The sequence below is a fragment of the Phalaenopsis equestris genome, unplaced genomic scaffold (genome assembly GCF_001263595.1).
Source record: "Phalaenopsis equestris unplaced genomic scaffold, ASM126359v1 Scaffold000513, whole genome shotgun sequence".
In the NCBI taxonomy this organism is placed as follows: Eukaryota; Viridiplantae; Streptophyta; class Magnoliopsida; order Asparagales; family Orchidaceae; genus Phalaenopsis; species Phalaenopsis equestris.
Window position 1 is genome coordinate 2,752,175 of NW_018164953.1, and position 17,755 is coordinate 2,769,929.

Below are 17,755 nucleotides of genomic sequence, written 5' to 3' on the forward strand. Positions count from 1 at the left end.
TCTATTCTCCTAATAGGATTATCAGATAGTCAACATTTAATGTGACCAAACAATCAAAGAAGACTCTCTCCAATCTTGTTCGCCACTAGAGCTACACCAACCCTATCATAGATATTTTCATTTTGCATTTTCTCTCTAAGTGTCCACTCATCCACCTAAGCATTCTCATCTCAGCAACACTTAATTTTTTTTTGTGCCTCTCTTTTAAGGGCTAGCACTCTGTGTTATAGAACATTGCAAGTCTCAGCACCATCTTATAAAATTTTCCTTTCAGTTAAGCGTTACTTTTTTGTCACACAATAGGCCCAATGCATTCCTCCACTTCAAAAGACCAACTTGACCTCTACTAATAATATCACCATCTATATCACCATCACTTTGAATAATAGACCTGAGATATCTAAAACAATCACACCTTTTAATGCATTCCTCCACTTCAAAAGACCAACTTGACCTCTACTAATAATATCACCATCTATATCACCATCACTTTGAATAATAGACCTGAGATATCTAAAACAATCACACCTTTTAATGCATTCCTCCACTTCCATAGTTATAACTCTGCCACTAGAGCTAATATTACTAAAATTACATTCTATGTATTCAATTTTGGATCTACTCGTGCAAAGGCCTTTAGAATCCAATGTTGTCTCCATAATTCAAGTTTTTTTCTGAACTCTTTCTCTAGTCTTATCCACAATAAGGATATCATGAGTGAAAAGTATACACCAAGTTACATCATTCTGTAAATGTCTAGTAAGAGCATCCATAACTAAAGAAAAAAAGAGATAGACAAAATGCCAATCCTTGATGTAATCTAACCAAAATACAAAAATACTTGATCAATCCTTCTTCTGTTTGAACACAACTAACAATTTATATATATATATATATATATATACATATATATAATGACTTGAATGTAAGTCATATCATTGCCTCTCTTCTCTAGAACCCTCCAAATGTCTTCTCTTGGAACCTTATCGAAAGTTTTTTCTAAATCAATAAAAATCATATGTAGATCCGCCTTATTCTCACTGTACTTCTCCATCAAACCTCTCAATAAATGCATCCATAGTAGACCTGCCCGACAATAATCCAAACTAATTTTGAGAAATCTTTGTATCACGTCTTAACCTATATTCAATTACCCTTTCTGATAATTTTAAAATATGGCACATCAACTTAATTCTTTTATAATCTTCACTTTCTTGCGCATCCCCTTTTTCTTATAAATGGGGACCAAAATACTCTTCCTCCTCTCCTCAGGCATCATTTTAGTTTTTAAAATAATATTAAAGAGTTTAGCATGACAAGAAACTCTTGAATCTTCTAAATATTTCCGCACTTCAATTGGGATATCATCAAATCCTACTGATTTTCTACCCTTTGTTTTTTAAGGCCTCCTCATATTTTTTTACTAATGAAGCTCTAGAAACAAAATGATGATTATTATTAATGATATTAGGACCACTAAGGTCGATCATATTTTTAGAAACTTTATTGAAAAGTTTATCAAAATAACTCACCCATCTATGTTGAATATCTTCCTCTAAGAAAAGGATTTATTAAGCTTCGTCATTAATACAATTTACTTGAATTAAATCTTCACTTTTCTTTTCTCTTTGTTTGGTTAGTGTATATAGTTAATCTATTATATAGATTGCTAAAAGCAAGATTTTTAGCATCACAATCTATTGTTCGCCTCATTTTTGGTGAGGTCTAAATTCCTCTCCTAGAACTTAGGATTTAGTCATAGGACTTTCTTATTGATTATCCTAGAAGACTAATGATGGAACCCACCCCCACATAGAAATTCAACCCATCTCATAACTCTTTTGTGAAGTCACAGTTGGGTGATCTCAAGCCCTCAACACTTGGTTGAGTTAGTTAAGATCAACACAATGAAACTCAAAGAGAGTTCCCAGGAATCATAGAGCCTAAGGGAAACCCTTATGATTTGGACACTTATTTCACCTGACACATTCATATCACTACATACACATTCAGTCCACCACACACACACACTAAACTGCACATCATCATGCATCTCTCTTCATCCATACACACTCACCATTTAAATTCACTCACCCTACCAAATCCACCCAAATCCACCAAAATTCACCAAACTACCCAAAGCCACCTCAAATCCATTCAAAATTCCCAAAATTACCAAATTTACCCAAAACAATCTAAAAAATTCTAAATTACCCAATTTTCCACCCTAATTACCAAAAATTACCAAAATATCAAAAATGTCAAATTTTCCAACAAATTGACCAAAATTCCCCTAAATCCAAGTTAAGACCAAAGTTCCCCAACTCCAAATCAAAACCAAATTCCATGAAACCTAAAATCCAAATTTACATCAACCCTACATCAAATTCCACCATAATCCCAAAATCCACCAAACTTGAACCTTCATACCAAACCCAAATTTCACCAAGCCCAAGTCGTAAATTTCATCATGAAGAATTCAAGGCCTCATGAAATTAATCATGATAAATTTTCAACTCCATTAAAATCAAATCATAAGTCAACCCTTCCATATTCAATTTTAAAAGCCCACTAAACCAAAAGCCAACCCACCATGGCATGAAATCTTTTCCCTCATCCATTTAATTAAAATCAAACCATAAGTCCTAAAGTTCATGTCTGAAATTTCCCAAGTTTGGTTCTATGACAGGACCTCATAAAATGCCCAAATATTTTAAAATACCTTCCCATGAAAACTATCTAAGCCACATGCAGGCCATGAAGTCTTACCTAAGCCACATGTGAGCCTCCTGGGGACCCTTAAATCCAAGGACCCACCAGGATATTTGGAACCCTTAAATTTGCATGTTAATAAAAATACCCTACTGCAACTTAACCCACAGTAAAACCCAATGCTCAAGGGTATGAGTTTTGGATATGGTGTTCAGACCCTTGTGGGAAACTAAGGATATTTGAAATATGATGGTATATGGATCATCAAGCAGGACTATAAGTTGGATGGTTCAGGGTTAAATGCAATGATGGGAAACGCTTTTGGTGCTAAATGTGGGATAATGGAATAGTATCTCTTGGCTCGAGGATCTTCAATAGGGTACAAGACCGATGGTACTATTCACCAACACTTGATGAGAAGTTAACATTGCTTTCTTAGGTTGTCAGTAGCTCTAGCTTAATTAAAGTAATTAACTGGTGGACTACCTGATTTACAAAATATGTATATATAACATAACAAAAAAAATCTTTCCTTGTGACACTACTATTTTTAATTGCTAAGTAAAAGTTTAAATATTAAATGCCTCACAAATTAAGAATTTTGGATGTTACCTTCAACAAGTCTGCTTGTTAATCACTTTGAGTTGGTCAGGAGTTGCTCACCTTCGATCATTCTATTGGTACCTTCTACCTGAGGTTGGATCGAACAAAGCACACATATTACTTATGGTTGCATACGGAGATCCCTTGAGAATTGTGAGTCTGAGCCTACCCCTAACTTAAATTCTTATAATCAGCTCTGATCTTTCATATACATGACAACTGGCTTTCTCACACATAAGCATGCTCATCCCCTCATAACTTGTTTAATTTCCTTAATATTATACTATGTTCATGGTATTAACCCTTTTGCAGCAGCGACATGAACCATAGGTACACATGTTTACTTTACTTGCATTATGTTTTTACCGTTCTTTTGCTTATACGTGGTTTGTTATATTTGCGAAGACTCATAGGGTAGACAACAGTAGGACACATGTTTAGGAGGTACCCTATGGTAAGCCCTTGGCTCAACAATAATGCATGTTCACACATAAACCTTGAACCGATAACCATCATGGCAATGAGTTTAAAGCAAATTGCAAGCAGATGCAGAACGAATTCAGACAGTGGTCAAGATTCAATAATGAAGCAGATTTACTCCAACAAAACTTTCCTTAGTATCAAATAACATAAATCCATATGACTTCAAGATTGTCCGTCTAGTGCGACATAAATTCTCACTCTATCTTTAGGCTTTTGCACGATCATGTTGTACAATATAAGTCCTAACTTTTTAGGAATCCTAGGTAGTTCATTCTGTGTGACGTAAACCCTGTTGTCTTCATAGGCTATTTGTACAATTAGATATTGTGAAGTGTAAGCCCTAAATTTTAAATAATCGGTAGGAATAAAATCAAATAATTACATTCCCAAAATTTAAAGCCAAATAATATGATAGTTTTGGAACTCACCAAGGTTTCCCCTTATAATTTGTGACATCCCTTGTCTTTTGCTTCTTTAGCCTAAAAAATAACTGTTCTCACTTGGTCCATTCCCACTTGATTTTACTTGAAAACTAAACTTTGAATGATTGGAGAAAAAACCTTTGATCATTATCGAGAGTTTTATTAAGTAACTTTGGTCATTTAGATGTAATTAACAATAGAAGTTTTCTCATACAGAGAATTAAGAACCCGGGTAATATAAACCCTATCTAATCTTTAATATTAGGTAGAGGAACCTGTCAGTCACATAAAAAAATCACAGACCAAATAGATGTCATAAACTGTTTAGTTTTTATAATTGATCTCACTGCTAAGTAATTGTCTTTCTTTTGGGAAAACGTGTGTTTGTGGTGTCGTGCTCGGTCACTTAAACTATTAAATATATGAGATTTATTAGATCTCATTTTTTTCAAAATCAAAATATTTTTTTCAAAACCAAACATATATACACATGTTAAATTAAATTATTTTCAAAGGCAACCGACATAATTCCCATATGACGACTACTAATACAATACATCAAACCCAAAAAAGATAATTTGCAAAAATTTGGCTGACATCATGTCGCCCCAAGGTGTTGTGTATACGACGTCAAAACTGCGTATCTCCAAAATCTAAATGTAATGAGATAGGTGATTTGAGTTATTCAAATCCCCATATTATATCTATGATGGAATGAGAAGGCATATGCAAACATAAATATGAACTGAGGTGTCTAACATTGTAGTGTTGTTTAGGCAGTGCCAAGGCGCTAAGTACATTGGTACCAATGTGTACATCTATCACACTACATGCATTAGCTAAATTTTAAACTAGTTTATTATATTTATAAGCTAAAATGATTTTTTTAAAGGTTTTAATATCATTTTATAAACTGAACATACTTAATAATAAGACTTCGGTTATAACATTATACGTATCACTAGGGTGAAGGGTCAGGTGGTGAGGTTACCACACCAAACTATTAGTAGTAGTTATAGATCAAAATATGATCCAACAATATTGTGACCATCAGACTGCGATAATGAAGTATGATGGTTGGGAAATGAAGGATGAACTTCCCTAAGCTCACACCTACAAAAATATGAATTTAACTTGATCAACTGTAGGTGGACTAGATTGTACCCAAAATAGTTAAATGGAAATGATGGTATCATAGCGATAATTGTGTGGTGTTGATGCATTAGGTTGACAAAGAGGATGACACCGTGATGCCACTTTTACAGTGGCATTGCACCACGAGGTTTTAAGATTTTTCATACAAGATATATACTAGGCAAAAAATGACTCCTACTTTAAGTTTTTTTTACACATATAAACATAGAACTAACTCTCTACAGTCATCCATGTGGCTCTTAATAAAGATGGAAATTTTTAAAGATATGCGAGAAACTCATGACTATAATAGTGTTGAGGTTAGTATGTGACTCACTAATATCCCCACCATAGTATGCTCTCGACAAAGAAAAGCAATGCTAGTATGCATTCCCTTCAATGTGGATGGCTCCAAGAGGAAAGAGATGTATGCTCTCTTTCTTTCTTCCGCTTTCCTCATTTCCCATGATTTTTAGGGTTGAAACTAGGAGTTAGGTAGCAAATTCAAGGCTGAAGAGGGGGAGTGAGAGACTCTAACAAGTGGAAGCTTTAAACTCAAGCACCTCCACTCACTCTAGCAACCTCTAGAGGGTTGGATAAACCAACAAGAAGAAAAAAACCTCACTAACATAAGAGGAAAACCTCTTTTACTTAAGCCACCACCCCCCTAGCTAGCACCACAGAGAAAATCCATTTTACTCCCCCCATGATTTGCTCAACCAATTATGTTTTTCTCTCCAACCAACTCATAATAGATCTCTCTTCTATTGAACCAAACCTCCTCTTACCCATGCACTCACATTCTCATTTGAAGGAGCATACGTTAAATAAATTTCTGAAAATGGACATAATGTCGCCAAATTACCTAGGTGTTGGCTTTCAACATGTTTAAAATATGGCATTAAGGTAATAGCCATGGGCATTACAAGGCTAGTCCCATGAAGGACTAAGTATTCCAAGTAGAGGGCGGAAAGTCTCAATATCAAGCATCAGTGTTGTGACATCCAAAATTAAGAAAATAGCTCTATAAAAATAGAGCACAATGTTGAGGTAATGTAAGGTAAGCATTTAGGTACTGGAGGAGCAAGGGTAAGACACTTAAAATTAAGCATTAAGGTGTTAAGGCCTCTCAAAAAATATCTTTCCATACATATCACAATGCCAATGTATCACAAGATAAGCACTGTGGTTTTCTAGGCATAGTGTTGATACACTAAAGATTGAATGTTGAGGCATTATTAACTATAACAAATGGGATTTCATGGCATGGCACTCTATATTGTCATGTGTATAATACCTTGCCATGATCTCTATTCATGGTGAGTCATCAACTGTTAGTCACAAAATCATGACAACAAACTCAATCTCTACATGCATTTTTAAAATGGTTAAGGGATTATAGATATGGGCTCCTAGAGTATAAGTTGCACCAAAAATGTTGGCAACAATTATGAGTATGCAAAAATGTTTCTTTTTTGTCTAATCACTCAATAAACATATTATTATGTTATTATATATAAGACGAATATTTTCTACAAAAAATTTAAATCAATCATTTAGATAGTTTCCTTCTCAATGCACTCTTAGAATGCCCTTTCTTTATTTGAAACCTTGATATGTTTATGTTTACACACATTGTTATCTAACTCCTACAAATTCTATCCTAATTAACATTGCAAATTAAATAATATCAATTATTTTATTCTTTTCTTTACTATTAGACACAATGGAGTAACCCTCATTCTCATTATCATCAATCACTCAATAATAATTAATGAATTAAGGTCTCAAAGAATTAGAGTTTATGCCATTTGAAAATTTTAATAAAAAAGGGTAAATCAAACTTATTAAATAGATCATGAGTCTCAAGATATCTAATTATTTTTTATTCATATCCTTACCCTTACATTTGAAATGAATTGTGTCATGCCTAAAAAGATTAGCATGCATAACAGAATAACTAAATGAGTCAATATCAAAAAACATGATTAATTAAAAATAAAATGGACCATAATCAAATCAAAACATCCTTTAATTGGGATTACAAAACCAATCTTCAAATGCCATTTTTTATTATTATCAAATCTTAATGAACTATAGTTGAATCTTCTTTAAACATTGCTTAAGTTGTATTTGAAACGTTGCTCAAGCATTGCTAGAGCATTCCTAGAGCATAAAACCAAACTCAAACCTTATGCAAATTAACTATGTTTGAACATCATTAGAATCTTTTTTGAATAAGGTTTAAGCTTGAAATATTTAATCATATTCCAATTGTGGTTTAATCATGATTCAAACTTAATTCAAATATATTTCAAATTTGACATGATGATGATTCAAAAATGGGGTGAAGGTGCTTCAAGTTTGGTTTTGATAAGGTTATATTTGGTATTGTGATGGTAAATGGTGTTATTTGCTTAAATATTATATTGTGAACAAAATATTTAAATCTAAATACCCAAATGTATAACATCGATAATCTTGAATTAATGATAAACAAAGAGATCTCCACCGTGAAACTTTACCTTAGACCAACACGTGCTCTACAATCGTTAGATACATCGAAAGTCTTGGGAAGAGAAACAATATAGGAGCTTCTTCAATTAAAATGTTATGCAACTATGTGACAAGGGCCTCAACTGCTATTTGCAAAAGAAATAGAGGTAACTTGGTTAGAAACAATGTTTCAATTATATTTCTTCAAGAACATAAAAAGTGGGCATATTTTGTCAATTTTGGTTTGACGAGTCATACAAAGTCAAATCTCACTAACTTATTATTTTCTACTTATATATTATATTCTCATTAAGTATACCTTTATTTATATTAATATATATTCTTCTTCTTTTTCTAAATTCTTCCAAATTTGCTTTCATACAATCTAAGCAAATGATATTATCATTTATGTTCATACAATCATAGAAAACATAACCCCTTTAAATATAATAAAATTTTATTTTAATTTACACAATGTATATAACAAAATAACTAAAAAATAATTATTATACCAAAATATTTGCATTATTTTAGTATAATAACAACATAATTATAATGATAATAATATGCCACTTTGATCCTCACTTAAATTGCAGAGGTAAAATGATGAAAATATTTCATGGCAATTTTTCCTCCGGGAAACTTTCACAGTAACAGTTAAAACCAGTAGAAAGGCAAGGCGGGGCCAACTCGGTCATTCGCGATATAGCAACCGCGGTTTCTTATACATCCTCCCTTCTGTCCGTGTGCAGGCAAAAAGCCGCCGAAGAAGAAGCAAATCTGCTCAACGAAACCCCCCTTCTAATCCGCGCTTGCCGGAATCCGATCAACTAATCCGCCGGAATCCAATCCGATTATTCCTAGAAAGCTTTCTCCGATCAGAATCTGGAAGTATCTGCCCCTCTTGATTCGACTCTCGTCCGCTGATTACCGATTGAGGATCTGGATCTCCACGACGGTGCGCTGACCCGCCTTGGATTTTCCGCCGTGGATGGGGAGTTGTAGGGAGGCATCGAAGAGGTGGAGTGGTTGAGAGGGTTGCGATGCCGGGATTATTGCAGAGAGGCGTTCAATTTGGACATGCTCCGGCGACGGCTTGCTCGGACTAACACTATATGGTCCAGACAGAGAGATGATGTCAGTTTCGATCTGCTGCGGAAGGTTTCACCTCTTTTATCTGCAACATTAAATTCTTTGTTTTTTTTATTGTTCTGTAATTTTTAGTGTTAGCATTTGCCATTTGGATTGACGTGGATTCTGATTTGGTGGTTTTGGTTCTGTTTTATGTATTGATCGCCGACTCGATGGATCTGGTTTTGCTGTTGGGTTGTTTGTTTAACCTTCGCGAGATGAGACAATGTAATTTTCTTGATATGCAGCCGAAGTTAATATTTGGCAGTTTTGTTATGAACATTTTCACTCGTGCATTTGAATTGAATACCACATCAACTCTTTATGTCAATGGACGTGAGCATTGTTCAGCTATTTCATGCATCGATTTGGCTCGCATTATCATTGTCGATGACAAAGCTACTTTTCAAGTTTTCTGCGTCTTTGGGCTGCTTGGTTTACTGTACAATACTGTTATATTATTATGTTAATTATTTTACAAATAATAAATGGTGCTTAATTTGATGCTATCTTTCTCATTGAGATAAATTGAATTACATCAATAGGCTACATTGGTCAATATCTACCTGGAAGCTAAACTAGAACTAGCTGATATTCAGATTCCCACAATTTTCATAGATTTTACATAAAAGATTGTTATGCAAATAGCACTACTACCGATATAAGACTTCAATAAATTATTTTCTTCATTTCTCCTCTTTAATAAATAGCTATGGGCAATATCATGATTATGGGGGCCTTTTCATACTTCAAGAGTGGTTTTAGAAAGTTCTTTCTTTTCTTAATGCGTTATATTTTTTAGAGATATCAGCTTCTATGGGCTTATGTGTTCAAGCAAAGATCATATTAAGTGTGCATTCATGTTCATAAAGATGAAACATAAACTAACTACTCTTTTCCTTACATGTTACTGGAATCAGTTTTGGTGTGAATTGCCAACCCAAGCCCGCAGGGAGCTCCTGAGGATAGATAAGCAGACATTTTGTGAACAAGTAAGGAAGAACCTTTACTGTTCCAGATGCCATGGGTTGCTTCTGGAATGTTATTCACAAATTCTTATGTATGGGAAGTCCTTGCAACTGGAGTTTGTTGGTGGATGCTTTCCCCAAAAAACAACTGCTGAGGTCCTTGCTGACAATGAATCTGATAATTTTCAAGACCCTTCCGTGCACCCATGGGGAGGCTTGGCCACAACAAAGGATGGAATGCTTACTCTTCTCGACTGCTATATTTGTGCAAGTTCACCTGATGTGATCCACAAAGTATGTTATTACTACTTTCTCTTGCACATTGCTTTCCTCAATGGCACCATTCATTCACCTTTGTCTGTTATGGAAAGGTAAAAAGTCTACATCTATATTGATTAATAGTTTCTGAAGGATGAGCATCTTTTGCAATAAGGTCATGCTCAGATTTTAAATCCTGCAATCCTAGTATGATTGCATGTAATTAGGACTTCATTTGTGCATTTTCATATTGATATTTGTATGTGTGTCTAACAGCATTCATATCCCAGTCATTTCATAAAAAACAACAATGTCAAATGTTATGGCTCTAGCATACCTGTTGTCTGCTTTCATTCTTTTTTTTAATATTTTGATGTGAAATTAAATCCAATATGCTGTTGCTCCTAAATAAATCTCTTCAGGCGAGACATGATCACAATAAGTATAATTATCCTCAACGCAACTTTCTGACTAATCAAGTCATGCACCATACAACAAGGATGCCAAAGAGCTTGCTCTAATATGCCTATAAATATAAATTTTGTGTAAAATTTCCTATTGCTCTATGGTGGAAGCACTGCTTTGTGAGCTATGTGTTTCATACGAGTCAAACCAACCATTTATTTTATACTAAATGTCTGGGATTGAGGGTTAAAGGAGGACCAAGTTGACTTGACATTAGAGTATATATATCTATAACTGGCTCAAAAACTTTAGCAACTAAGTGAGGTCGATCACTAATCAATCTACATGAATTTATTTTTAAATATTCTAATGGTATGAACTCCAACACCGTGACTTAATAGTTCTTGATGAAGCAGTACCATAGCTAATTGCTACTTAAATCTAGTTGCTCCACTTCTGTTTTTTTTTTGTTGGGCACGTTTATGCATTTGGTTTGATTTCATGTCAATTTGAGAAAATATATTATTTTGTGGAAATGCTAAAGTTTGACACCAACCAAAATTCTTAATATTTAAGGTTGAATGGGCGACCAATTATTAGTATATTGGTTCAAATGCCGTAGTCCTTTAATGATCTGAAGTCTTCAAACAGTACCATTATAGTGAAGGTTATGCTTGGCTTCAGTGATTCAAGTTATTTGTCACTTTCTTAGTCTATTGCCATAGACAAGTAAAGAGTGTTGCCTTTTGTGCGTCATCAGTTTGAAGCTTGATTGATGTTCAAATTTTTATATTTGGAAGAGGAGTGATTTTTGATGTGGAAAATTCTCATGCTAACAAAAGTATTGTTATAAAATGTGAGAGTTTTGGGTATTGCATTACGTTTTGTTTGAAACTGTTAGATTATTAGAAGTTAACACTCACCCACTATCTTAAGCTTTGGCTTTATTATTGCAACTCATTAGTATAGCAAGCCCTTTGTTGCCCTCTAGTCTGTCATTTTTCTTCAAAATTTTCTTTTTAGTTTTTTTCTTCAATATGAAAGCAGTAATGCTAAATATGAAAGCACTAATGCTAATTTAATTTAAAATACATTGCCCCTTTACCATTTATGAAGAAGGATTGGTGTTTAAAAATCATTGTTGTTTTAATATCTTTTGTTTTGTGTTGGATCATGCTTAATTAATATTATTTTCTGATATTCCAATAGGATTAGAAATAAGTTTATTCCATTCGATTTGGAAAAACATTCTTCCAGCATTATTAATATTTGTTTGCTAATATCTTATCATTGGAAATACCCAATAATAATAATAATGATAAGTGATAAAATTGCTCTTAGGCATACAAAAGACAAAATTGCTATTGGGCTAGGCACTAGCATAAGAAGACTCCCCCCTAAAAAACACCTTGTCCTCAAGGGAAAAGAAAAGAGAGTTTTTCTCCTCCATCACAACTGTCTTTATTTCTTTATCTTCTATCTTCTCTTCATGCACTATGAGAACTTATAATTTTCGATCCTTGCAACGATGTCTTAGGTTAAACTTCCCATTACACTGAAAACATAACATCTTATCTTGCTTCTCTTGAATCTTTGTCTCTGTAAGGCGCTTGAGTGTCGCTCTTCGTATTGACTCATTATTCTTGTGTCGTGTAACCTCCTTATTCATTTCCACTATTTGAGCTTTTGTTATCATTGTAGTTGTATCACTTTGATATGACACTACATCTGTGTTGCTTCTATTGGTCTTCTTCATCTGGTTCTTGTCCTCCATCATTTTGGCTAGCTTCATTGTCTCCCCCAAACACCGCGGTCTCCATAGTTGGAGTATTGCTTGTATGTTGGGCTTTAGGTCCTTCTTAAAATTTCCTTCCAATCTTGCTTTAGAAATCTCCCTCGTATGTGTCAATAATAGCTCGAATTTTTCTCTATATTATATGACAATTCCCTCCTAATTTAAGGCATAGAATTACTCGTGTAGGTTTTCTGTCTGAATTGTTTGGAGACGTTCCAACAAATAATCCTTAAATTCTTCCTATCAACTGATTGGGTATCAAGCTTCCCTGCACTGAAATCATGTTGGGGACTTCCCCTTTAAGTATAATCCTGCCACCATGAGCTTTTCATTTTCATTTAACCCATTCATCGTGAAGTATCGCTCGATATACCCACCCATATGCGTCTTCCCCCTCGAAGATTATCATCTTTAACTCCCTAACCTTAGTATCACCAACCAAACTTCCTCTCCCTTTGAAGTTCCCTCCTGTGTATCTTCGATGAAACCTCCTCCTTCGATCATAGCTATACCCCGTTCCGGTTTCTCTCATTTCTTCTTCATGCTCCTCCCAACCCCTTGCATAAACCCTTCTCCATGTCTGGACCCAACCCCCTCCATTAGAAACCTCTAATCCACCCTCCATTTGAGTCCTAGGTGAAAGTTCATGATTTTGAATGTTTTCTTCATATTCTGATATCTTTCCATTTCGATTTGGTCACGAATTCTCCGATCAACCATTGGTTAGAGTTTGTAATTGGGCTATGGACATAATCTTGGATTGCATCTCAATGCGCTTTTTTATCATCTCCTCAAGGCTCTCGAATCGATCCTCCATTAAATTCTCCATGGAATAAAACCTTTTGAGACATTCCTTCATTCGCTTTTATGTGGAAAAAAATCTATCTTCAAACCTTTCTTTCATTACGAATTTAAGCTGATTCATCTCTTCCTCTATTTTTTTTTCAAATCATCTACTTTATTATTGATAGTACTCCCAGTAAAATTTTCAAACACAAAGGACGAAAATACTTGCACGCTGAAATCTAGTTGATTGATTTTCAGTTTGATATGTAAGATCCGCACCTCTAATTGTTTGAATTGTGTCAATAATATTTGAAAAACTGGAATTGAATTTCAGTGTTTGGCACTGCAAAAAATTGTGAATCAAGCTTGGCCTTCCTCCGCTAGCTGTGAAGACGGAGCAGAAATAGGAGAAGAGCAAGTCCAGATCGGAGTTCGGGTTAGTGTAAGTCACGAGCTCCTCATCGAATCACATCATATGGAGGCACGCTGTGATCCCTTCCTCGTCTTCATATCGCTAGGGCGTAGCGGAAGGAGGAGAAGGTTGGGAGTTTAAGGCATGCGTACACTACGATCTTGCGTTGGCTTCTCTATATGCTCGGATGAAGTGTTTTGTATGACGTGATCCCTTCCCGCGATCGTCATCTACTTTTTGGCTGGATCTATATCGCGATATTAGGTCGGATCAAATGCTATGGATTTCTTGATCCCGTGGTTTGCTTCCCCGCTAGGTGGAAATGCAAAATTGCTTACCCCTACAAGCAGTGTTCCCTGCGTTGATGTGACAATGCAAGCTCTGGATCAACGAAGATCGCTCCTAACAAACTTACTTGCTATAAGCAATGCTCTGATATCAATTTGATACGGTATGATCTCAAAATTGGCATGCTCTTCCTGAGAAGATAGGACAAACACAATTTTTTTTTTTTTCCCAAAACATCAAACCAAAGCAAAACATCAAACCAAAGCAATTCAACACTAATAACTCACATGAATACATGAAGATAAGTATCTACAATTTAAGAGATAAGGGATCTCACCCACTTCCTACAATTCAAGAGGAACGAAATCTCTTCAAATCATAAGCCTAAGACTCACAACAACAATCTCATGCATAATTATGATCCTAAACATAATAAAGTCTATTTATACCCAATAATAATAATAATAATAAAAGACTAATATGCCCTTAGGCATACAAAAGACAATATTGCGCTAAGCGTAGGCACCGGCGTAACAGGGGATTCATACAGTTCACCCCAAATGTATTGATGATTGATGACAAAAATGCTTTTTAAATACTACGAAAGCTCCTTTAATGAAGGCTTGCTGCTCGTGATTTTTTCAATAGGACGCAATGGAAAAAAGGGTTCATGTAGCCAACCCTACTTAGTGGGAGAAAGGTTTGTTGTTGTTGTTGCTTTTACTGCTGCTGCTGCTACTTATTGTAATGAAGGCATTATCTCCTCTAAGATGCTAGGAAGATCCAATGTTTGTATCCATTCACATCCTATTTCAAAGCATTCTAGTCATGTATAACAAATTAAAGTACTGTTTGTTTAAAAGTAGCATGTTATACATTGAAATTCTTGTATGTTTCAAAATTATAACTGTTACGTAACTGACATCTATCCCCGTCTTCCATCTATTTCAACTGTATTATATCTTATTCACAAATGTGAAGGGTATGCCGCTTTCATGGTTAAACTTTCTCTACTTATTTGACTCATACCTGTTCTTTTCAGGTATTTAGCAGTGCTGGACAAAGAGAGCATGACCGTGAATTGCTATATCCTGATGCATGTGGCGGCGGAGGCCGTGGTTGGATAAGTCAAGGGTTGGCTAATTATGGACGAGTTCATGGAGGAAGAGAAACTTGTGCTTTGCACTCTTCTAGGCTTTCATGTGATACACTGCTAGACTTCTGGTCTGCATTGGGTGATGAAACTAGATCAGCTCTACTCCACATGAAAGAGGATGATTTCATTGAGAGGCTCATGTATCGGTAAGAATTGTCATCTTAATTCATTTTTGAAAGTTGTTTCTGTTGAAGTTGTTGGATGTATCATTTGGTTGAAACGTTCTTGCATGTTAATCCTGGTTATTACTTAAGTTTTCAAACTAGCCACACGATGCCTTTCAAATCTTACATGCAAGAACTTAATGTGCCTGAGAGGTATAAGTTCAAGTTAATGTTATTTGTGTCAAACAAATGTAGTATCTCATTATTGGATATCAAATCTCTGCCTCTTTAATCAACTATTGACACGGATATACTCAGTTTCTCATTCTATAATTGTATGAAGACACGAGCTTGATGTACCAAAATTTATTCTTGATTCTAGCAATATTTTGTGGGCTTTGGCCTCCTTTAAAAATAAACGAGTGAGAAATGAACGAATGAGGGAGTCCTATGTGATCTTCCAGGCCAAATTTTTTAGAAGACAAATAAGATTGTAAATAAGATATTGATCACAGATTTCATCCTCATGTTGCGAGGGGGAGCTAGGGCTCCCTATTTTCTTAACTTGGCCTCAAGTGAGGGGGAGCTAGATTTCTTGGACATAATTCTTTATCCTACTCTTATGGATGTTCCCCCAATTGTTCCTGCCACCGAGGAAACCGGGTTCCTGTAGTTCCACCATCTCCTTCTCCCACTCTTAATGTCTACACTTGGTGCACTAGTCCCAATGCACCTACTCTGGGGTGTGCTACCTTCTTGCAGGACCTTGAATCTACCCCAGGCAAAATCCCCAACACAACTCACTGCAAATGAGGAGGTGAGTTCCCCAAGCAAGGCATGCAATCAGACATGCTCCATTTATTACATTGTAAAATATGTCTCTTTTCACAGTCTATTGTTGAACTACAAGGCATTTTGCTATTGCCTTGATGGATCATCAAATCTCACCTAGCGTTGAGACGACACTAGCAGGTCTTGTCTGGAAGGCTACAGTGATAGAAGAGATGAATGCCCTTCGACAGAATCATACGTAGGACATCGCAAATATTCCACAGGAATAGAAAGCAGTAAGACGCCAATAAATTTTTAGCATCAAGTTAAACTTTAATGGATCCTTTGAACTCAATAAAGCATGTTGGTCACCAAAAGGTATTCACAGACCTGCGAAGTTGACTATGAGGAAACATTTGCTCTGGTGGCTAAGTTAAACATCATTCGGGTCCTATTCTCTCTCACGATGAATCCGAATTGGTTGTTATTCCAATTTGATGATAAGAATGTATTCCTAAACGGAGATCTCATAGAGGAGGTGTACATGTCCATTTCTCGAGGCTTTGAATCTACTGCCTCCTAAGGACAAGTGTGTCGGCTGCGAAAGTCCCTCTATGGACTAAAGCAATCCCCACAACCTAGTTTGACAAATTTACAAAGGCGGTAATGAGTCATGGTTTTACTCGGGCTTAATTGGATCACACTCTCTTCTTCCAGCATTCATTCAATAGTCAAATTGTTGTCCTTATAATTTATGTCAACGATATTGTGCTTATTGGTAATGATCTATCCGCATCGAAGTGTTTGAAAGACCTTTAAGCTACATCCTTTGAAATGAAGAACTTGGAATTTTTCTGGTACTTCTTAGGCATGAAAGTTACTTGGTCATCTCGGGGGATTTGCCTATCTCAGCGCAAATATGTACTTGACCTGTTAAAAAAGAGGAAGCTTCTTTTGTGCAAACTAGTGGTTGTCCCGATGGATCCTAATGAAAAATTGACTGATATTTCCAATTTTATTCCTAAGAACAAGACTCACTACTAACGTATTTTCTGGAAACTCATCTATCTCGCTCATACACGCTCCGACATATACCACACAATTTGTATTGTTGGTCAATTCATGCATGGCCCTTATGAGTATCATTTTCAAGTTGTCCATCGGGTTCTCTATTATTTAAAAGGCACACCGGACTCAAATTTGCTTTTCAGGCTGTTCATGACCGACAATCTACCTCCAAGTACTGCTCTTTTGTGTGGGAAAATCTCGTATGGAAAAGGAAAAAACAATTGGTAGTTTCCCGGAGCAGTGCTGAAGCTGAATTCCGGTCCATGTCCTTGGAGATCTGTGGAGCTCTTTGGTTACGCATCATGCTCCGCAAACTATGTATGTTGACCTATGTCCCTCTACAATTGTTCTATGACAAGAAGGTCGCCATCAACATCACTCACAACCTGGTCCAGCATGATCGTACCAAACATATGGAGATTGACAGACACCTCATTAAGAACAAACTCAAATATGGGGAAATTTGTATTTATTTTGTGTCCTCCAGTGACTAGCTAACGGGCATTCTCACTAATAATCTTCATCGACAACAGTTTTATGTCTTCAAATTCAAGTTAAACATGACTGACATCTGTGCTTCAACTTAAGAGGGAGTATTAGAATTATGTTGAGATTTGTATTAAATGCAGGGATTTGTATTAATTCTTGCATTATTCATTTTCTATTTTTCTTTATTCTATTTTTATTTCCTTTCATATTTCTCTTTATTCTGTTTTTATTAATTTCCTTGCGAGTGTTATTGTAACCGCCCCCCCCGCCCCCC

At 35.5% G+C, this 17,755-nt stretch overlaps 1 protein-coding gene across 1 annotated transcript in view; it reads left to right on the plus strand.

Annotated features, from left to right (window-relative positions):
• Positions 1–8,930: 8,930 nt before the first annotated feature.
• LOC110028497 overlaps positions 8,931–17,755 on the plus strand; it is a 13,509-nt gene continuing 4,684 nt past the window's right edge. The window contains exons 1-3 of the mRNA XM_020730364.1: positions 8,931–9,011; positions 9,902–10,243; positions 14,936–15,195. Of these exons, the coding sequence (XP_020586023.1) occupies positions 8,931–9,011; positions 9,902–10,243; positions 14,936–15,195 (683 nt within the window). The remainder of the gene's footprint in view (positions 9,012–9,901; positions 10,244–14,935; positions 15,196–17,755) is intronic.